The sequence below is a fragment of the Vicia villosa genome, linkage group LG1, assembly GCF_029867415.1.
Source record: "Vicia villosa cultivar HV-30 ecotype Madison, WI linkage group LG1, Vvil1.0, whole genome shotgun sequence".
Taxonomy (NCBI): Eukaryota; Viridiplantae; Streptophyta; class Magnoliopsida; order Fabales; family Fabaceae; genus Vicia; species Vicia villosa.
This window is the reverse complement of record NC_081180.1, coordinates 123,673,638-123,696,950: the sequence shown is the minus strand read 5'-3', so window position 1 is coordinate 123,696,950 and position 23,313 is coordinate 123,673,638. Positions and strand designations below refer to the sequence as shown.

The window sequence follows — 23,313 nt, the reverse complement described above, 5'->3', positions numbered from 1 at the left end:
TACACCCTTCACCGCCAGATTGTGTTTCAATTGCACCAACAATATAGCCGAATACGAAGCATGCATTCTGGGTCTCAAAGCTGCAATTGATCTAAAAATCAAATTCCTTGAAGTCTACGGAGACTCGGCCTTGGTAATCTACCAAGTCAAAGGGGAATGGGACACAAAGCACCCAAATCTAATTCCATACAAAGAACATGTGTTGAGTTTGATTCCTTACTTCGAGGAGATCACTTTCGAACACATCCCACGCGAAGAAAATCAACTAGCTGATGCCTTAGCTACCATGTCATCCATGTTCAAAGTCAATTGGGACGACGAAGCTCCTATGATCACCATTTACAGGCAAGACGAACCAGCCTATTGCAATGAGATCGATACCAAACAAATGGAAGACAAATCATGGTTCCATGAAATACAAAGGTATCTCGAAACCCAGGAGTACCCTGAAGGAGCATCTATTAACGACAGAAAGTTTCTAAGGAGATTTGCCTCCAAATTCTTCCTAAGCAATGGAACTTTGTACAAGCGCAACCATGACTCGACTTTACTTCGTTGCGTAAACAAGAAGGAAGCAGAACAAATCATGGAAGACATACACAATGGTACCTTCGGTACTCATTCCAACGGACATACAATGGCTAAAAAGATCTTGAGAGCAGGTTACTACTGGTCTACCATGGAGACAGATTGCCATCATCATTCCAAATCTTGTCACAAATGCCAGATATATGCCGACAAAGTGCATGTACCTCCAGTTCCATTAAACGTTCTGACGGCTCCTTGGCCTTTCGCAATGTGGGGTATTGATATGATTGGAGAAATCAAACCTACTGCTTCCAACGGACATCGCTTTATCCTGGTCGCTATTGACTACTTCACAAAGTGGGTAGAGGCAGCTTCATATGCTTCTGTCACCAAGAATGTGGTAGCCAGGTTTATCAAGCACAATCTCATTTGTCGGTACGGCATCCCCGAAAGGATCATCACTGACAATGGCACGAATCTAAACAACAAAATGATTACTGAACTCTGCACGCAGTTCCAGATCAAACATCATAATTCTTCTCCATATCGACCAAAGATGAACGGCGCTGTCGAAGCCGCCAACAAAAACATCAAGAAAATCATACAAAAGATGACAGTAACCTACAAAGACTGGCATGAGATGTTACCTTTTGCTCTTCATGGTTATCGCACATCTGCGCGTACTTCAACAGGGGCAACTCCATTCTCGTTAGTCTACGGTATGGAAGCAGTTCTCCCAATCGAAATCCAGATTCCTTCCTTAAGGATCATGAAAGAAGCCGATCTAGACGAAGACGATTGGATTCAAACTCGATTCGACCAAATACACTTGATCGATGAGAAAAGACTTGCAGCTATCTGTCATGGCCAGCTATACCAAAAGCGCATGATCAAAGCATTCAACAAGAAAGTCAAAAGTCAAGCATACCAAACTGGTGGCTTGGTTATCAAACGCATCATCTTACCACAAGGTGATCCCAGAGGCAAATGGACCCCCACCTACGAGGGACCATTCATAATCAAGAAAATATTCTCCGGCGGTGCCATGTTGCTTACCACCATGGATGGCGAGGATTTCCCACACCCTGTGAATGCGGACATAGTCAAAAAGTACTTTGCTTAAAAAATAAAAATACAGCTCGCTAAGTTGAAAACCTGAAAGGGCAACTTAGGCAAAAATGAGCGTCTCGGTGGATTGAAAACCCGAAAGGGCGATCCAGGCAAAAATTAGAGACAAAACAAATACAATCCCGGTAGGCTGAAAACCTGAAAGGGCAGCCTAGGCAAAAATTAGGGAATAAAGCATACAACTATGTCCCGCTCAACTGCCTACTCACCGACAAGGTTCAACACCTCAAAGACACCGATCAGTCCAATCACTTTCTTCCAACAAGCGAGGGATGAGATGCTCGAAGACAGATTGGCAATAGCAGAATTGAAACTTGACTGGATCGTTCTCACATAGCTATTTCTTTTCATAAATACTTTTCAAAACTTTCTGACAATTTCCTACTTCTAGGATTGTTGTCTCCTTATACTAATCCGCCTATCACGGCACCTTTTCAAAAATCAATGCAGCTTATGCTCAAAACTAACATTTTCATTTTTTCTGTTTTGAATACGCAAGCATCCCAATGATAATTTTGGATGAACATGTGCATTTGAATATGATTGATGTTTACCAGGAAAAACAGGAATGGCATTCGGGACATGTCCCAATTATTTGGACATCATCCTAAACCAGCATCAGAAGGAAGTTTCCCCAAGAGAGACACATTCCTCAACAAATCCCTCAAAAAGATTTTTCTTTCGAAAGAAGTCTTATTCCTCAGCAGGATTGTTCCAGATTACTATCTTCAGAAGGTGTGATCTCCGCACCCGAACTTGGTCAGATAGTGCATCGGAGGATTATGCATCTTCCTCATTCCCACTTCAAAGGGCATCAAAGTTCGAACTCTCAAACTACTGTTCGTCCTCGAGCAGTAATCAAAGGTTCTTCAATAGAACATCCTGGTTCTCGCAGAATTTCCCCAACCAAGGGTACTCAAACAAGACAGAAGATCATCAACAACCACGATGTCTTCATTTCCAGATGGCTAGCAGGGATTTATTTTCCCAATCACAATGCCTTCGTTTCCAGATGGCTAGCAGGGATTTATTTTCCCAATCAGGAGCTTGACACGCTCTAAGCTGCATAAATCATGCGCCACATTCACATTCACATCCACACTCATATTCACATTCACATTCATATTCACGCTCATATTCGCATTCATATTCACAATCATGCATCATACGCATATTCATACACAACATAACTTGCATATTTCTCCTCTAGTTCAAGGATCTCATATTATACATACATCATAGACATTGCATATCACTAACTTGATTTTTCAGGTAGACAGATGTCTTCAACAAAGATGTTCTCAATCACATGTAGTCCTTTCAGATACAATCAAATCAAAGATTCACTCTGAAGAACTCTCCTTCTCAAATCACTTATCAACAAGCATTACAGATCTAAGGCGATACCTCAAACGGTTCCAGAACGATCTAACATTACAGATCTAAGGCGATACCTCAAACGGTTCCAGAACGATCTAGCATTACAGATCTAAGGCGATACCTCAAACGGTTCCAGAACGATCTAACATTACAGATCTAAGGCGATACCTCAAACGGTTCCAGAACGATCTAACATTGCAGATCTAAGGCTATACCTCAGACGGTTCCAGAACGATCTAGCATTACAGATCTAAGGCGATACCTCAGACGGTTCCAGAACGATCTAACATTGCAGATCTAAGGCGATACCTCAAACGGTTCCAGAACGATCTAGCATTACAGATCTAAGGCGATACCTCAAACGGTTCCAGAACGATCTAACATTGCAGATCTAAGGCGATACCTCCGACGGTTCCAGAACGATCTAACATTGCAGATCTAAGGCGATACCTCTGACGGTTCCAGAACGATCTAATCTTGCAGATCTAAAGTGATACCTCAGACGGTTCCACAATGATCAACTTTCAAGTCCTTCATCAAGATATAATCAATGGATTCATTCTGATGAACAAACCCTCAACACATTTTCCAGATGGCATCTGAAAAGCCCATCTCAGGTAATGTTTCAATCTGCCAACAACATTTCGCAGACAACATTCAAATGCAGCTTCCAACATCTCTTCTGATCAAGGTAAGTGCAAATTTTCAGGGCATCTAATTATTCAATCATCTTCTACCTTCAGATTTCAGACAATCTCTTCAGGTTTAAGAAGATTGAATAGGGGCAACTGTTATACCCCAAAATTTGCCCACATCTTTTTTCAAGAAAACTCCAATCTGAAAATTAAGAGTTTCATATAATCATGGATTTTTATTTCAAATATCCTAGCATATGAAGTACTTAAATTTCAGAAACTTTTCTTATACAGTAGCTTGGCTTACAGAGGAATTTATTCTTACGCAAACGCCAAATACTGTTCATTACATCACAAATACTATTTATTTATTTACAGATAAATAGTACTAACACAATCATGCAGAGTTAACTCTTTTTGCAGGCGCAGAAGCAGGAAACTCACACTATACTGGTAACAATTGTTTTTGGTTTCCCACTAACTTTTGTACTATATTCCATTATTTTCAAAATCTTTTCAAATCTCTTTTTCAAAAATCAAATCTTAACTTGTGTGTTTTCTGCCAGTCAAATATTTCTATTTCTGTGCAGTAAACAATTTTCAGGTTATTATCGGTAATTTTGCCCGCATACCGTAAATATCAGTTATTTATTATGTTTCTGTTTCTAACAAGTCATGTAAATAAATTTTCATGCTTCACACAAAACAAAGACAAAAATAACAACAAAAAAAAAAAAGAAAATTAACTTTGACGGTTGATTTTTCACTTTAACTGCTGCTTCAGTACACGAACAGTCGGTTGACAGACAAACTGCAGACAGTACAATTCACAGTGATTTGTACAATCAATCAAATCAATCATTCACAATTCAAATTTCCAAGATTTTTGTGTTAGAAGTCTTCTGAATATCACATGATTAGCAGAAACTCAACACTGCACAAAAATCAGGTACGCTTAACTGCCTCCTATACAGACAGTCCCTAATCAGGGTTTTTCTTGTTTTAACAGGAGCAACAAGTTTTGAGAGCTCAAATGGATTTCATATACATCCATACATCTCAAAGTACCATCATACAAATTTTCAAACTTCAATTCACTCAGACGCACCGTCAGCAGCTCAAACAGTCAACAGACGACCCGTTTGACCAAAAAAGTCAACTGACAGTCAAAAATGAAATTTTTTGTCAAAGTCCATATTTTGTCAAAGGATTCAACATTTGATCATTGGATGATCACAATTCATCAAGGAAAGATCAAAAATCAACAAAACCCTAAGATTCAAAATTAGGGTTTTTGCCTGAAAAGTCAACTCAACTTTGACTGATCATAACTCTCTCATCCTTCATCCAAAAAATGTCAACCAAAGCTCATTTTGAAGGAAATTCAATTATCTTTCAAATGCAATTGATCCCATGGTCATAGCATTCACCATTTGAAAAATATGGCCAAAGACATTACAGGTCATTTTCAAAGTCAACAAAAAGACACTTTTTTCAAATAGACACACAAGGAGAACCAAAAATCATTTTGATATGAGACCAAAGACATTGGTTAGAGGACTCTTTGAGGTTTCCAAAAAGTGCAAGATCTCCTTCATATGACAAAAATTGAAGGATTTACACCTTGTTGAAGTTGGCTAAATTTTGGGAAAATGCATGAAATCAACATTGCTCAAAAATGTTTTTTTTCCAAATGAGTCCAAGTTTTTATGGTCCAAACATCTTTGCCATGTTACTATGGGCCTCCCACGACCAAGACAAAGCCCACATCTTTATTGGCCATTTTTTGCATAATTTTATCTTACTTTAAGATTAAAATTAAAAGGAAAATGCATGGATAATGGTTGCTTGGCCTCCAAGTATGACTCACTTCAAGGAATCTTCATTTTTTCTGCAAGAATTGAAGAGCAAGACAAGAGCATTGAATGGAGTCAAGCTTGGTCAACAATTCAAAGATTTTTTAATATTTTAAAAATCAAACTTTCAACAAAGACAACAAAGCTTCTTAGCTTGAGTTCCAAGCAACTTTGGGCTATAAAAGAAGCATCATACTTCAGCAAAAAGAGAGAGACACGAAATATTGCAAGGCATAGTCAAGAAAGTCACCAAAATTCTCTAAAATTTCCATAACTTTGTAAATTTCAAATTCAATTCTCCAATCAACATTAATACAAACCAAGCTTTCTAATCATCTTCTCAAACATTATAGAGTAAGATTGAACTCTAAATATAGGCCTATGAGAGTCGTATAGTGCATATAAGTGTTCTTCATGTATATATGCCTTAACTTTCATTTTCATATTTGCAATTAATTTCCATATGAACTAACCACCCTAACATGTTTATGAGGTCCTACATAAGTGATCTGGGTCTTAACATGCCAACTCCCACGTGAGGATAGCCATATGCCATTAACATAAGCTTATGAGTGTTCATACTTTAACATCTTCGAACCTATAGCTATGAGCATCAAACCACGAAACTAATGACATATTTGGATTCAGGGCATCATGTTTAGTGGATCTGGGTTGTTTTCATATGTTGCTAACGTGTGTTCTTGCAGGTTTGGGAAGCTACCGAAAATAACGTTTTTGTATCGTGAAATAGAGGGGGTTAAAAACCCCCGCTATCTGTCTGAAAAAGTGCATGGGACGGAGGTTGAAGACGACCACGCGTCCGAGCGTGGTTCGTCAGTCAACTTTTCAACCTTCTCTCCTCTGTTTCCATTGGTCCATGCAGGCGAGGGTGGGGACCAGTCTGACTTTGGTCTCCCACTAATCCCATGATCTACTTTAACCATGTGCATCATGTGACTACAAATCTGTGCCCTTGGATCAATCTCAAAGCCAATCCAACGCCTCACACATGCAAGCTCACCATGCTCCTTCATTAATTGCCACACCAGATCAGTATCCTTATATTTTTAATTTTATTTTCTATTTTTATTTTAGTTTCTTTGATAAATTAATTAAAAATAGTTAAAAACTTCCAAAAATTCCACAAAAAATATTTTAAACTTCTAAAATAATATATTATTTTATGAAACAAAAATATTTTATTTTTCTTCAAAATTTCAATATTTTTCATAATTAATTAGTATGTATTTGTATATTTGCTTATTAATTATTTTAATTAGTCAAAAAATCATAAAAAAAAATTGTTCTTTGTGTTAAATATTGTTTATATATCATAAACTAATTTTGTACATATTTAGGATAATTTTCTCTTTAAGTTTTAATTATTTGTGTAATTATTTGCATAATTATGTTTTGATTAACTTAAAATATCCAAAAACAAATTTCAAAAATTCCAAAAAAATTAGTTTTGTTCTAAAATCAATTAACAAACATTTTGTACATATTTTTAAACTTATTTGCTAGGTTTAATCATATTTCCATCTTTTCTTTATTTTAAATTAATTAATAATGCATTAATTATATTTAAAATAAATCACAAAAATACAAAAATATGCCTTTTATTTCTTGCAATTTAAAATTCCTAGATAAATGTATAGGATGTCAAATTCATGTAAATAGGCTAGTTTACATTTCCCGCACAATCGATGTAATAGCGTAGATTTACTTTCTGCACTTTACATTTCCGCATTTTAATTTCCAGCACCCATATAAACTGCGTGTATGTCAAAGATAAAACTGAACCGTCAGATCACTAACTTCAAAGATAAATATCTGAATTCAATCACAATCACATTTGCACCTCCTAGGGTAACCCCTTTTCACTCTTTTCAAAATCAAAGTTACATTTCTACTGTTTCGAGTACAAAATCGAACCTTTTGTTTATATCCGACGAATGGATAGATTTTTAAAGGGAACAAGGATAAAGACCTCCTAACTCAGGGTAGACCTCCTAGTTTGCTTGCTCAAAATCAAAACAAACAAAATTCTCATACACTGTTGTTTTTTTTAAAACGAATTTTCCAAAAGACAATATTTTGTATACATCCAAACACGGATCATTACAAAATTAACGATCTTTTCAAAACATCTTTCGAAAGATAAACAAGCATTTGTATATATCCGCACAAGGATCATTACAAATTCTATTTGCAAAGGTATTTCAAAAACACAGGTAAAGCATTCCGAATCAATTGAAAAGTAAAGCAAATGAGCTAAGCAAACTAAAGAGCCCATGGATAACCATGGATACAAAGGGTGCTAACACCTTCCCTTTGTATAACCTACCCCCTTACCCAGAATCTCTCAAAGGTCTTTTTTCTGTTTCTTTTATAAACCTTTCCTTCATTGGATAAAATAAAAGGTCGGTGGCGACTCTGTAAACTTTTTCAAAAGTGACGCGAAAGCGTCCGATCGACAAAAAAGAGTCAGTTCACGTATCCCACCCACGGAGGGGTATGGCCCGAAGGGACGGTCCACAGTATGCATTTGTAAAGGACAGAAAGCTGAAGGTTGGAGATAAGGTGGTATTCAACTATAATTCAGACCAGGAAATCTTGTATGCGAGGGTTGACAGGAAAGTCAAGCAGATCAGCAATTAAATGATATGTCTATGTGTGTTTGTTTTAGTCTTTAATTTTAACTTAACTGTGGGTACCATCAAAACAATCGGTTTTTTGTTAATGTTGTTTTAGACATGTTGCTGATAACTTTTGTTTTATTGGCCATGTCATATTTTGATGTATGATTAAGTAATCTTCATAATGAAGGTAGTACTACATTATCTTTAATGTTTAAATTTGCATCTATGGTGTTGTTCTCTAATTTTCTCGTTAAATTCGCAATGTGTATACATTGTCTGTCCATTTTTGGTTGATGCCTTTAGTTATGTGGGCTTGTTTATAACTTAAACCATGACAGTATTCAAGATCAGGTAACTTATTTTGTTTATACTGGATCTATTCATGGCAATGTGTTAATTTTCTTGAACTTCTAAATATATTGTTTACACGACTTCATAATTTGCTTAATGGTTTAAGTTCCATGGGCTTGTCAAGAATAAACTCATAATTTTGGATTTAGAAACCTAATCTGTCACAAACAATTCCAAGGGTCAGCCAATATCTATGTAATGATGACACTTATAGTTTTCCAAAACCTATTACAATTAATTTGTAAGGTTTCACCTAAACCTCTACTAAAAATTCAAAATTGTTTCACAAATCTGTTAATAACATTGATTTGCATTATTCTATTTTTATGGGCATTTTCAATTTAACAATGTCAGCATTACAAAATGACCAAGTTTATGTTTTTTAATACGTGGATAGTTAGGCTTATTTAGAGGGTGTGTTTTTTACTTAGAGTGTTTTTTTACTTAGAATATAAACCATGCCAGCAACTCTAACTTTTAAAACATATACAAATGCATATCAATACAACATGACAGTGTTCAAGATAAAACTTTATGTTTTTCAGAATTCGATCAATTGGAATCTTCAATTTATATATGACAGCGAGGGTATATCATTTAAGCAATTCAATATCAAATTCATTAGAAACATTTCAAACAGTAGTATAGTTGAAACAATGCACAACATGTTAAACTCAAATCCAGGAAAACCCTGTCTATATCATAACTAAATGGGGCAACTCAAATTCAGAAAAACTCTGTCTATATAAAAAATGATTTGAACAATCATGATAAACTCAGTACCAGAACAGCAAAACAAAACATCATTTAACAACTTAAATAAACCAATTGTCTTGATCATAAGGCATGGTAAATTTAAAACTTATAAATTGTGAAGCTAACTATTTCTCCTTTTTAATATCTTTGGCCATCTTGGTTGATGATTGTTGTACACTATCATTATCTTCTACTGCATCATTTTTAAGTCTCTTACATGGAGTGAGTCCTAAATTTGCAATGGTCAGGTCATTTTCTGCAGATGCAGATACAGGTTCCTATCATGAATAAAGAAAGGCAACAATAAAGATTTATAATTATGACACAGTTGTTATGTTGCTCAGCACACAAAGAATATCACATGTAAAAAATACTTACAGAAATGCTTTTCATATCATCCTGGGAAAGAGGTTCTGGTGCTTGAATTTTTGAGGTCTACAGAAAATAACAAACAGTTAGTGTACAACCTAAGAAAACTCAGCACGCATCAAACGAAGATTACAAAGGTTACCTCTTCAAATTTGAAACTGTCCTTAATTTTATTACGCACATATTCATCAGTTTTGAAGCCAATGACAGAAAGTCGTCCATTTTTAGGCTGATACACAACTCTAATTGCCAATTCATTTTTCAATATTGAGTCAAGTTCGTAAGGGAATTCAAGTGGATCGTAATCACCAGACTATAAGAATACAAAGAATTAGACACATTAAAAAAATTGATTCAAATATTGTTGTATGCAACATTTACATACCTGTGTTAAATCCATTTTCATTTGAAGAGCAGACTTCCCAATTAACTTCACGCAGTCTGTGTCCCAAAAGACGAACTTTGCCTTCGAACTGCCGTCAACAGCTGTTATATCAAGCTTATATCTAAATGATTCATGGCATCCAGGAGAACACATCAAACTTCATTGTTTGTAAGGGAATATAAACAGTACCGGTTGGAAATGGAAAATGGATATAAAGTATACTGTGGCACAGGTTCTGGGCTAATATGCTCCTTAAAACACTTCAGCTTTCCATCCTTGGCAGTCACACTCCTTGTGCATTCCACACAGCCATCATAGTACCATCCCATTTGTCCAGCATCAAACTTATCGAGGGTAGCAACGGTAACACAGGTTGCTTCCTACAAAGTTGGCCAATATAAAATACAGTTATATGATGCTTTAAGAATGATAACAGTATAAGGGAACACTCAAACTTTCTTACATGTTGCAGAATTATTATCTCAGAGAGACTCATTATTTCAGCTTTCCAAACAAATTTGTCATAGTCACAATAAAATGATTTGCGTTGCCTCAAATTGCACACTTGAAGATGATTACAAAGGCAAATCAACACCAAGTCTGAAAAATTTAAACACAATATTTAATTCAATTCAAATCAAATTAACAACGAACATAAAGAAAACCACTTAAGAAGAAAACCAACAACGAATTAAGATAAATTTATCTCTTGCAACACAGTTAAGAAGAAAACCAATAAGCATTCCAAACCAAATAATAAAGAAATAAGCACCTGCTTTAATACCTTTCTTTTAGATTCGTAACTTCTTCAATAGCAAGGTCATTAATCAACAATTTCGTTCCATTCCATGTGTTGGAAACACTAACTGGAAATCCTCCTGAATCACAAGAAATTGAAGAAACAGTTACAACTGTTGGATACAAAAAAAAAATATGCAGTTACATGTAACCTATTGTATCATGCATAATTACCTTGAGCCTTTTTAACCCTTGCATTGATTAGCACAATGACAATATCAGAACCTTGCTTATTATTTTTATAATAGTCATATAGCTGAATTGCAAGTTGCCCCCAAAGAGTACATTGTATAACTGTTTTGCTGGCATCTACAATTGAAAAAACTATTATGTTCTTGCTATTGTCACCGTTAACTTGGGTTTGAGAGATATCAGTGATTCCTCCAATCAAATCTAACAAATAAAAAATGGATTGGTTAAAGTTATTCAACAAAAAAAATTATAACACATGAATTTAGGGTGTAATGAACTTACCAACCAAAACATTTGATTGAAACCTTCCTTCAACTATGGAATTCAAACCAATAATGTTAAGGTAGTTATGAGGGATGTCAGGAAATTCTGCTTTCTTAACAGAAGTTGACCCACAAAAAATCAATTTGTATGTATGATTTGTCGACTTAAAAGCAAAATCATTCTTCCCAACTTTAAAATTTTGCATGATATAAGAGTTTCCTGTTTCAATTTCAGATTTGAATTTCGAAAGCAAATAAGCAGGGACAACAGCTTGAATCATATCACGCTGCAAGAAATCAACATTTCATCATTAGTGGTTAATCAACAAAAAACATATTATAAGTAATCAGTGGGGAACCATATCTTGCTACAGTACCTTAGAATCAACCAAAACCATCTCCATGTGTTCTTTGTTTGAAGAACTTGTGACAGACCATAGATGCTTGCTTCTAACTGAGATCTTCCACAAATCTTTGGAATCATTGATTTCTTTCAATGGCTCAATTGGGCGAGACATGTTTCACCTTCAAACACTGCAAGAAGAGTAGAGATATCAGTTAATTATCAAAGATGAATCAAATGGAGATGAATGTAAACAGTGTTAAACAGAAGTTAGAGACAAAGGTGATGGAGACGAAGGTTGTGTCTTGAGATGGAGGAGGAGTGAAAATCGCAGCGGAGGTGATGGAGATGAAGGTTTTGTCTTGAGATGGAGGAGGAGCGAAAATCACAGGGTATTGAGTTGCAGCAGAATTGAAATGGTTCTCCATTTGTTCATGTTTTATGCAGCCTATGGAACACAAAAGGTTTTTTGAACAATGAAAGGTTGCAGTAATTGAAGTGGTAGAGTTCTGTGTTTTCCAAGCCAGCTTTTGTTGGTTTTTTTCTTTCCATCACGTGGCCAAGGTTTAATTGTTTAGGGTTGTAATTATTAAGTTGCTTAGATATTAAAACCCAATTATATTCTCAATGCAAAAATGACATCTATGTATCTATCTATTATAATAATACACCTATAATATAATATAATAATATATAATAACAATTAAAAAAATGAAAAACCAAAAAAATAAAAATGAAATCTACCAATCAATAAGTGACACATCAGACAACATTTAATGTCAAATGAATATGGTTGATTTATTCATCAAAATGACCAATTTAGCCATGAAATTTGAACGGTTTTAGTTATTTAATCAGAGGGCTTAAAGTGTAATTATCAGATACTTTACTTTTTATATATTATAATAGATAATAGATAATAGATTTAATTAAAATACATGGATTGTTGTAACAATTTTAAATTATTTTTTATTTTTATTTTAATTATATTTAAAATAATGATTATGCATCGGTTGTTATTGATTTTACAAAACTTTATACACAGATTTTATATCACAGATTCACAGTTAATTTTTTAGTTTATTAAGAAAATAGGTATTAAAAAGTTTCTACAAAAATATGTTGAGACATATTTATTGCTTCTTGAGCACTTGGCACTTGCAAGGTTTAGATTAAAAAAAGACAAAGTAGAATCACATCTCCATTGAAAATAAAATATAATTAAAATTTGCGTCATTTTTAAGAATTAATTTTATAAAATTGTTTTTTAAAATATTATAAATTTTTTGTATTCGTGTTTTTTTTTTAAATTAAAAGATTATTTTTGACATCTTATAACATTAACATACATTATAAATAATTTTTATGAAAAAAATTATAACAAAAAAATGATTTAATAAAAAAATTACAATTATGAAAAACATTATATCTTAAAAGTAATTTTTACGAAATCAAAATTTTATCAAAAAAATTGTAATTGAAAAATGATTTATATTTTATACGAAAAGCTATTTGAAATAGCTTCAAAATTTATTGATTTTTTTATTTTAAATTTTGATATCCAAATTATTATTTTTTATAAAATGATGAAATATCTAAAATAATTTTTTAAAATTAATTACTCAAACTAAATTTTTATTTGAAATTTTTATAAAAAAAATTATAAATTTATTTTACACAAAATTATGTAATCTATAAAAATCTATTTTAAAACTTGCCGCCTTATGTTTAACATGTTGAATATTGGAATGTATATGTGTATGTTGTTGAGGTGCACTACATGTGCAGAACACTATGCATATGTATGTAGTAGAGATGCATGGTGTGGTGATAGGAGAACTTCATGCATTAGTACAACATGCTAGAATTAGAGCTTCTACAAATATGAGTCTCATGGATATATAAGAGATTAACTCATTAAACATAATGCAATCATAATGCAATGAAGTTTACATTTTATCATGGTGTTACTCATGTAGTTTGGTCCTTTATGTTCTCTAAGTCCAATTTAGTTGTAACTATCTGAATGTTCATCTTCTTTGTTGAATCTTTACCTTGCGTGCTGTCATGACTGAACATTTTCAAGTTGCAACGATGGGAAGCTTGGCTCTGAATTCTCAAATGATTGCAGCCAATGCATATGAGGATCTAACATCATCGCATCACTTTGGTCCTTAATTTTCAATCATATTGGATGACAAAAATTATTTTATATGGAATCAATAGGTTGAAAGAGTCATTCTTGTTGGAACAAGTTTGTTTCTGCATTTATCTTTGAGTTTTGATGATAACAAAGCTTGATATGTATAGAGAACAATTTTGTACTCTAATTATGTTGTTAAGTGCGTAGATAAAAAGAAATCAAACTCTAATTCAAGAGAAGTCAAGTATGAACGAACTAGAATTTGAACAAGCACATATGAAGTCTGATCTATGTAGATTATGAAGATTGACAGAATTTGAAGATTTGAAAAATCAGAAGCATACAGACTCTGAACTGAAGACACACTTTGAACCAAAGAAATAATCAAAGAAGGCGTGTTTAAATAGAAGTCAATCATCTGAATTATCAAGTTTGTATCTGTGTAAGAAATATATTCTGTATGACTCTGAGAAAGACTTTGATATTTCAAGTCTCTGAAGTCTTAGGACTCTAAACTTTATAGACTCTGAAGTCTCATTTTCACCAAGTTTTGAATACAAACTCTGAACTCTACTTAAGCTTCAACAACTTATATTTGAAGCCTCTAAAAAGAAGATAATGACAACAAAAGAATATGTGGTAAGAGTGCAACCAGTACAAGATCAAATGTTCCTTCCACTACTATGAAAAATCAAGAAAAGGATAAAACTATTATACCAACGTGTATTCATTCACTTCATCCTCTCATCTAATACATGCTACATGCTACTCCTCTATGGTACTATCAAGCATCTCCAACAACTATTTTTTGTGTGTGGATATTCCAACTTCAGCCTCCGACATATCTATTTCTTTGCTTATATAAAGAGTTTTTGAAAAAAAAAAGACGAATAACAAGAGATAGAATGTAACGAATGACAAGAGGTTGAAAAAGCAAGTTGAATCTTTGTACATAGAAACAAAAAGGATATCACAACAAGAAGAAAAGAGAAAAGTGTTGAGAGAACTTCAAGAACAAGAAAGAGAGAAACACTTAGAGCATTATATTTCAAATCATTTATTTAAGTAGAGAGTGAACCTAAGAGGGGATAAATTACTTACTTTGAAATTTTTTTATTTTTAGAGGAATGTATCTTTATTTTACTGGTTGGATGCTAGGCTATGAAAGCAATAAAGTGCAGGAAAATAAAGAACACAAGAGGATTATACTAGTTCCCCTCATAATCTGAGAGTATGTCTAGTCCCCTAATCACATGCAAGAGGTTTTTGCTATTGTTAGAACTTTGTACAAGCCTAAACCTAGACTTCTATACATTGACTTATAACTAAATCAGCAAGGCAAACCACCTTGTGAATTTATAAAACAGAGAAAAAAACAATCATTTCTTTTTCCAACTCTCTTGTTTCCAACAATCCCTCAAGTTCCTTTCTTAACTCCCCTTTTGTTGGAAATCAAGGTCTCTCAAACTGTAGACTCCTCCTATTTTCTCTTGAACCCTCATATTAGTTGTCTATTAAGAGACCTTATGTTGCAATTAGCTCAAATGAGTCACAATATTTTAGCACCCTTGTTGAATAGTCCATCAATGACCCACACTCACCATAAACCTTGTAATTAGAGCGATTGATCTCTTATTTACATTCATTATAAGGTATTTTGAAGGATGGTGACAATCTCAAGAAATTAATTACCAATGGAACCCAAATAATCTATAATGGACTTAAAGACGACAATCATAAGTGGTTGGTTATGGTGGAGGGAGACATTGTTACATGAAATGATTCTAACACTCTAGTTAATGATATTTTTAGAATAATCGAGATTAAAACTACGTTGAGGATGTATCTCAAAGAGTTATAGACCTTTTATAAATGATGTGCAACAAACATTGAGTTTTGTAACAATTATTCTTTTGTGGGGATTAGTGGCGGATCTTTTAAGAATTGGTCGAGGGTTATGATATCCCCTTAAAATAATTATATACTTTTGATTTGTCATAAATTATATAAAGTTTTATATGAGACAGTTGCGTTCAACACCTTGTGCCATTTATAAAACCTTGATTTAGTTAAAAATAACCACCGGTCTAACTTTAGAAACATTTAGGGTGTGTTTGTTTCATGGATACAAAATATATTCCTGGGAACTTAAGGTTGGAAATAAAAATACCTATGTTTGTTAGAAGGGAATAAAAAATTGTTCCTAGGAAAAAGTTATACCCAGGAAAGAATTTCTCCCATGTTTAATGGCTTTCTAATCCCCTCTCATAAGTGTGGGAATCTTTTATTCCCGGCACCACCAAAATAGTAGTTACCTCCACTACTACATACTATTTTATTTATAATTATTATTTTCTATCTATAATTATAATATATTATTAATTAAAAATAATTTAAAAATAAAAGATTCCTAGACTTTTTAAATACTTTCCAAACACTTTTTATAAAAACTTATTCCTTGTAATGTTATGCCCGGAAAAATTATTCTTGGGATTAATTTTTTATACCGTGAAACAAACGTCCCCTTAATCCGTATTTTGGATATGTTCGTGTCACCAATAAATTTTCTTTCTGCCGTCGGATGAAATTTTGATGTGACTTACCAATCTTCACCTAATTGTTATCAAAATGTTATGATTTGATCACAAAATTAATATGATGTATTACTAAACATCGCGTAATTTATTAAGTTATATCATTCATCTTTAGTCGACTGAGTCTTCGTCTAGTTGAAAACAATTATGATGGATTAGTGTTTGGGCTAAAATGTTGATCAGGTTGTAATTTTCATAGAATTCATAGAAGTTGAACATTACAATATAAATAGTTAGAATTTACAAAACAAACTAAGTCATGGGCCTCTTTAACCTTTTGGACAAACCACATAAACTAAAATAATAAAATTAAATGCAATTGCTAAAATAAAAATTCTCAAGTCAAACTGATTTTTTTATTGGGCATGAAATTGGACCTCTGACAAATTATATGATTTGAATATACATTGCATGTGTTTCTTTATTTCTATATATCACTTGCTTTTTATTTTTCTTACAATTTATATATTTCAAAAATACACACAAAATTAAAAGACAATATATTAGGCAATATTCATAAGTAAAAGGAATGTGTAATATGAAAATAATGAAAACAAACAGTCAGGGACATGAATTTACAAAACCCAAGGATAAGAAAGCATATTATATTTTGTCTGTATAAATATATTTCTGACACTATATTTTGCATAGGATTCTTTATTTTTTTTCTTTTCACCTCTTTGCTTCTTGTCCCATATACTCTGCCTACACATAGGAAATATTCTTTATTGTTGGACCTAATTTATTATATATCATTTGAAGCATCACAACATCATGGACCCTCTTTCCTCTCCTTCATTTCCTTTTATATTGAAGTTTTTTCTTTTTTCTTCACTTAGAAATATCACAAGGATTGCAATATTTGATCAAAGCTGTTGTTGCAATGTTATTTCATCTTCCTAACTTTTTTCGGTTCTTAAGTTTGAGAGTTTGTTTTAAACTTCTATCTAAAGGCTCATTCAGTTCTAGTGGAGTGGAATGGTCCCCGTTTTTAAAAGTGTGAAGATTTTTCTTTGAATATAGTAATTTGTAATTGTGATTATGGCCTTAGTATCGAGACTTTATGTATTCATTGGTCACAATTACAAGCGAGATGGTTATAGCATTATCAACAATATTTGACTATAATTCTAAAGTGACACACCACTTACATTTCACATATTTTATATTAATGGCTTAACAAGAAGTTAAAAAAAAAACTTAAATCTCACACAAAAATTGGCATGTGTGAGTTTATAAAGAGTGGCATATTCATTTATATGGATGAGTTGAGTTTAATATAAAAATCTAATATAGTACTAGAGTTTAGTTATTTAGACCCCAAATCATTTATATCTCCTTATCAAATTTCACATAAAAAAAACCTAATTTAAGTATGAGAATAGACACTTATCACATTTAAGTCGGTATTGTGTGAGACGTCACATTTTAACCAAAAACTTTAAGTTATTGTTGGGTCTATGCATCAAAATATTTATAAAGTATTGAAAATTCACTTTTTCTTATCAAATATAGAATTCAAATCAAACACCTTAGTCAAAAAGACTTTTTTGCTACAAAGAACCCGGATAAACCGAACTCCGATATTTCTATTGGGTCATAAAAGAGTCTTGAGATCATTAAATTGACAATAACACCGGTGAAAAAATATCATATCTTAATCCAAAATCTTAAAATATTTTTCTATGAATCTTTTTATTTATAAAATATTCAACCGATGTTATAAAGTATTCTAAGATTATTTTTCACATTTGAAATACCAAAGAACATTTAATAATATTTATTGAGAGTAGATCATATGAGTGTGAATAAATATCATTATACATTTACTCCACTTAAAGTATAGTTGAATAGAATTTTTTACATTTTATCACATAAGCTCAAAAAATCTAGCAAAGAAGAATACACTTCTCTTTCAATCTCTAAAACATAAATTGCATGACCACCTAGTGACATTTGACTTGCTTTCTTGAATGCCATAACAACACACATTAATTGAGAATGCGACACGCAACAGGTTTTGCAAGCAGTTGTCAAAGACCAAAGCATCCTAAGTTAGATCAAGTGACTAATGACTCAAATCCAATATTCTCTTAACCATAAAACAATACAAAACTAACACACTTGATAGTGAATACTATTATACTACTAATCAATTAACTCACTCTAAACTCTCATTATTAAACAAATCAACATCTTTCCTTTTAGCCTCACCTACATGTCTCCACGTGAAATATTCAGAAAAAAGTTTCCTATTAGATTTATCATATTCAATTAGGTGAATCTAAAAACACTCATCAATCATAACATTAAATTCACCAATTTATTACATGTCTAGTTTTCTCTATGCTGAATTTGTCCCCACCTAAGGGTTGGAGAAATCTTATAGAATCACCGTATGTCGTTACAACAGTCCAACAAAACATGACCCTACATCACAATCATCTTTTTTTTCTTAAGTAAAAATTAAAAACTTTTACATTCATGTCTCAATTCTCAGATACTAAACTTTTTATTCATCATCATCATCATTAGCATGATCAAGTTAATACTAAAAAGTTTGTTGGAAGTGTAGTCATGTGTTACTTTTCTGACAAGAACATGCTAATAAAAAAGCACACAAGACAAAAGAATTAAGTCAAAGTGTAAGGAAGGAAAGTGTTTCTAAAAGAGTGTTTATTTATATATGCATTAACAGTGTTTCTGATTGTAGGGTAGATTGAGTTAATGTAAGAAGAGATAAGAGTAATGAAGGACTTGTACATCTTCAACTGCCAAAGGTTCAGGGGTTCCTTGCTTTGCTTGGAGTAGCATTAAAGACAATGTTTCAGATCTTCTTTTTTCTCTCTTTCTTACCAGCACAAACCAAATGACAAACAAAAAGGAAACTAGCTTTTATAAGAGGAAAGTTGTGTTTTGCATTCATGTCTTTGTAACTTTTGGTTGAAAAATAAAAATGAGGTTTGGTTTTGAGTTTCTTACAATGATGTTGTTTGTCATCATTATGACAGTGTTATTGATTCCTTTATCTATATCATCATCATCATCATCACAAAGGACTCATGTTTTGAGTGTTGGAAGGTTCCATGTTGATAGTTTACAAGATAGTTTTTTCTTGAAGGAAGAGGTGGTGAAAGTTGAGAAAATCTCAGGTTTAGATGAGAATGAAGAGAAACAAGGTTTTATAGTTGAAAAGTTTAGATCTTTACTTGGTTTAAAGAGTTTTCACAAAAGGGTACATTCTAAATCCAATGGTGAAGAAGCTACATCACCTTCTCCAGCACCGGCGCCGGCACCGGCGCCGTCTCAAGGATTGCATTTGCATTCTCATCCTCATCATCAAAAACATCATCTTCATTGGAAGCAGATACCAAAGAAGGTTCATCATGAAGATGATAGAGGAAGAAGAGATACAAGAATACTAGTAGCTGTTTTTGTTTCTGTTGGAGTTGCTTCATTGGTTGGTGCTTTTGGTTTGATGCTATTTTGCAGGAAGAAATTCACAAATCACAAAAAGAAGAAACCAAAGAGGACAATGCCACTTTGTAGCAGCAGTAGCAAAGGAACAAAAAAAGGTACTAGTTATCAAAATTCAGGACTAGATCTGTTTTATCTTGATGCATTAGGTGAAGAAGATATTGAGCAACAAAATGCTTGTGGCTTGAAAAAGACTAGTGAGGAAATTGTTTCTGTTCATCAAGAGGTGGAAATGGAAAATTCTGATAAAATTGTTGATGAAGATTGTGATTCATCTGAGGATGAAAGCTTTCATTCTTTGGTTGATTCACAGTCCAATTTGAGACTCTCTAATGCTTCTGCTTCTAGTCTTGGTGACACACACTCTATGTTGTCACCTCAAGATTCATTTTCTTTGGTACAAAACCAAGTATCTGATTTTCCACAAAACTCAATCTCAAACATACATGAAGAGATTGAAACCTTTGTGCAATGTCCAAAAACATCTACTTTATCTCCTCCTCCTCCTCCTCCACCTACTCCTCCTCCACCGCCGCCACCGACACCACCATTGAAAATGCCACTCTTTTCTTTACATTCTTCACTAACGTCTTCTTCATCTAGAGTTTCATCTCACTCTCCACTTTCCTTAACATCTCGTACTTTGTCTTCTATAAATTCAGAAACTTCTTCAAGATCAAATCAAAGTCCTGAAAAAGATCCATTTTCTCTATCTCCACCTAACAACACAAAATCTCCTCCACCACCACCATGTCCTCCTCCATTTCCAAAAGGAAATAGCAACAACAAGGCCAAAACACCACCTCCTCCACCGTACGAATTCCCTCAATCACCACTTGGTAAAGATGGTATACCATTGGCTAAACTCAAACCACTTCATTGGGACAAAGTAAGAGCTGCACCAAACCGCACAATGGTTTGGGACAAACTAAGATCAAGCTCATTCGAGTAAGTTCAACTTCATAAATACCTATGTTTGAACTTGCAGTGAGTTTGACAAAATCACGATAACTCTGGTTAAAATTACACTGGTATATCGTGATTCTGTCAAACTTACTGATATTTCAAACATCATCCACCAAGTAGTAACTTTAGAATTGTTTATTTAATTTATTTTTACTGATTAAGCATATAAGCATATGATAAATTTTGATCAGGTTTGATGAGGAAATGATTGAGTCACTTTTTGGGTACAATTTGCAAAATTCAATGAAAAATGATGAAAGTAAGAGTAAAACACCCTCTCCAAGCAAGCATGTACTAGATCCAAAGAGGCTGCAGAACATAACAATACTCTCAAAAGCTCTTAATGCAACAGCTGAACAAGTATGTGATGCACTAATGCAAGGTAAATCTCATCAATTACCACACTTTACTAAGAGTCAACACTTGTCACACATAAAAACCATAATGCAATAATAATAATGTTAATGTTATAAAGTAAAATGGAACAGTGGCTTTGTTTTATATACCATTGTAGAAGCATGTGGTTTTGTCACCATATTTTGAGGACAATTTATGGTCAAATTAACATTTTCAAAGATGTAATTAAACTGTTTTGAAAAGCAGGGAAAGGATTGTGCTTGCAACAACTAGAGGCACTAGTGAAAATGGTACCTACCAAAGAAGAAGAGTCAAAGCTCTTCAATTATAAAGGTGACATCAATGAATTGGGGTCCGCCGAAAAGTTTGTGAGAGCAGTGCTTTGTGTCCCATTTGCCTTTCAACGAGTAGAAACTATGCTTTACAAAGAGACTTTTGATGATGAAGTTGTTCACCTAAGAAACTCATTTTCAATGCTAGAGGTAATCATATAGTCCTAAAAAGACCACGATTTGAAAACGTGTTTGGTGTCTGATACGTGTGTTATCAATACCATTATTCATTACTATATAATATATGTTGGTATCAGACCCTGAGACACGTGTGTGACAGTTATCAATATATTTATTATATAATATATGTTGGTACCAGACCGTGAGACACGTGTGTGACAGTTATCAATATCTTTACTATAAAATATATGTTGGTATCAGGGCCTGAAACGTATCTGGTGTCAGACATGTCTTTAATTTAAAGTGTCTGTAATATAGATTAAAAGTTTTCATACAAAATGTGTTAATGTTCTATACCAGGAGGCATGCAAGGAGCTGAGATCAAGCAGACTATTCTTGAAACTTCTAGAAGCAGTACTAAAAACAGGAAACCGAATGAACGTTGGAACGATAAGGGGAGGCGCAAGAGCGTTCAAACTCGACGCGCTACTCAAGCTAGCAGATGTGAAAGGAACAGACGGAAAAACCACCTTACTCCACTTTGTTGTTCAAGAGATTGTCCGTTCAGAAGGAATAAGAGTTTCAGACAGCATAATGGGAAAAATAAGCCAAAAAAGCAACAAAAACAGAACAGAAGAAGAGAAAGAAGAAGACTACAGAAAAATGGGACTAGAACTAGTGTCAGGTCTCAGCACAGAATTATACAACGTTAAAAAGACGGCGACAATCGACTTAGACGTTCTCGCCAGTTCGGTTTCGAATCTATACGACGGGATGGTTAGGCTGAAACACTTGGTGGAAAAGGAGTTGCATGAGGATGAAATGAGTCATAATTTTGTGGTGACTATGAAGGTGTTCTTGCAATATGTGGATGGAAATTTGAAGGAGTTGAGAGGTGAAGAAGATGGAGTGATAGCACTTGTTAAGGAAATAACAGAATATTTTCATGGAGATGTTAGTAAAGAGGATAATCCACTTAGGATATTTGTGATTGTGAGAGATTTTATGGGCATGTTGGATAATGTTTGTAAAGAGCTTAGAAAGAGTAAAGGCTCACGTACTCCAAATCCTCTTGCACCTTTTAGATAGATTAGGATTTGACTTTACTTACACTTTTATGTATGTGTGTTCATAGGAATTTTTCAAATTTTCAAACTTGAGTGTAATTTTATTTTCATTTTTTATGGTATGAACTTTTGGTATATGTGGACATTGTGTTCTCTTGATTTTGTATTTTATGGTGCTACTACAAGTAGTGACAATGGAATGGGGTTAACATTTTAAAAAGTTGTTATTCTTACTTATTCCTATTTCTTTTCCATACACTTTGTAGGAAAACAGAACTAGAGAAAAGGAAAATCCCTTCATTCTATTTATGTTTATAAATAAAAGTATATAGAATGTTAACAAGTTGTTTGAGTCATGAGGGTAGCTCTCACAATGGAAATACACAACGGAAAACAAACATGATCTATAGGATGGTTACCTCTTGCGATGATTAATTATTGATGTGGAATCTAGAATATTCATGAGTATTGAACAAACAATGCATCTATTCAGTCCACACAAACAAGGTTCCTTCAATCTCAATGCTCGTTGTTTTGAAGAGAGAGAACCAATTTTTTTTCAAGCGTAAGTACTACACAAGAATTATATTTATAAAATCGCTTGTGTGGGATGCAAGCTTCACTTATTTAT

At 33.4% G+C, this 23,313-nt stretch overlaps 3 protein-coding genes across 3 annotated transcripts; 1 reads left to right on the top strand and 2 right to left on the bottom strand.

Annotated features, from left to right (window-relative positions):
- Positions 1–9,401: 9,401 nt before the first annotated feature.
- On the bottom strand, positions 9,402–10,526 carry LOC131653275 (uncharacterized). Its single transcript, XM_058923370.1, has 6 exons — positions 10,494–10,526; positions 10,220–10,410; positions 10,031–10,151; positions 9,827–9,958; positions 9,655–9,711; positions 9,402–9,554 (listed from the first exon to the last, which is right to left on the bottom strand). The coding sequence occupies exons 1-6, from the start codon at positions 10,524–10,526 to the stop codon at positions 9,402–9,404; spliced, it is 687 nt and encodes a 228-aa protein (XP_058779353.1).
- A 79-nt stretch (positions 10,527–10,605) lies between these two features.
- Positions 10,606–11,801, bottom strand: LOC131653265 (uncharacterized). The gene is made up of 5 exons (XM_058923362.1): positions 11,661–11,801; positions 11,303–11,570; positions 11,003–11,221; positions 10,815–10,908; positions 10,606–10,630 (listed from the first exon to the last, which is right to left on the bottom strand). The coding sequence occupies exons 1-5, from the start codon at positions 11,799–11,801 to the stop codon at positions 10,606–10,608; spliced, it is 747 nt and encodes a 248-aa protein (XP_058779345.1).
- A 6,860-nt stretch (positions 11,802–18,661) lies between these two features.
- On the top strand, positions 18,662–22,825 carry LOC131644076 (formin-like protein 11). The gene is made up of 4 exons (XM_058914467.1): positions 18,662–20,788; positions 20,998–21,188; positions 21,410–21,645; positions 21,976–22,825. The coding sequence occupies exons 1-4, from the start codon at positions 19,320–19,322 to the stop codon at positions 22,702–22,704; spliced, it is 2,625 nt and encodes an 874-aa protein (XP_058770450.1). The 5' UTR covers positions 18,662–19,319; the 3' UTR covers positions 22,705–22,825.
- The last annotated feature ends 488 nt before the right edge of the window (positions 22,826–23,313 follow it).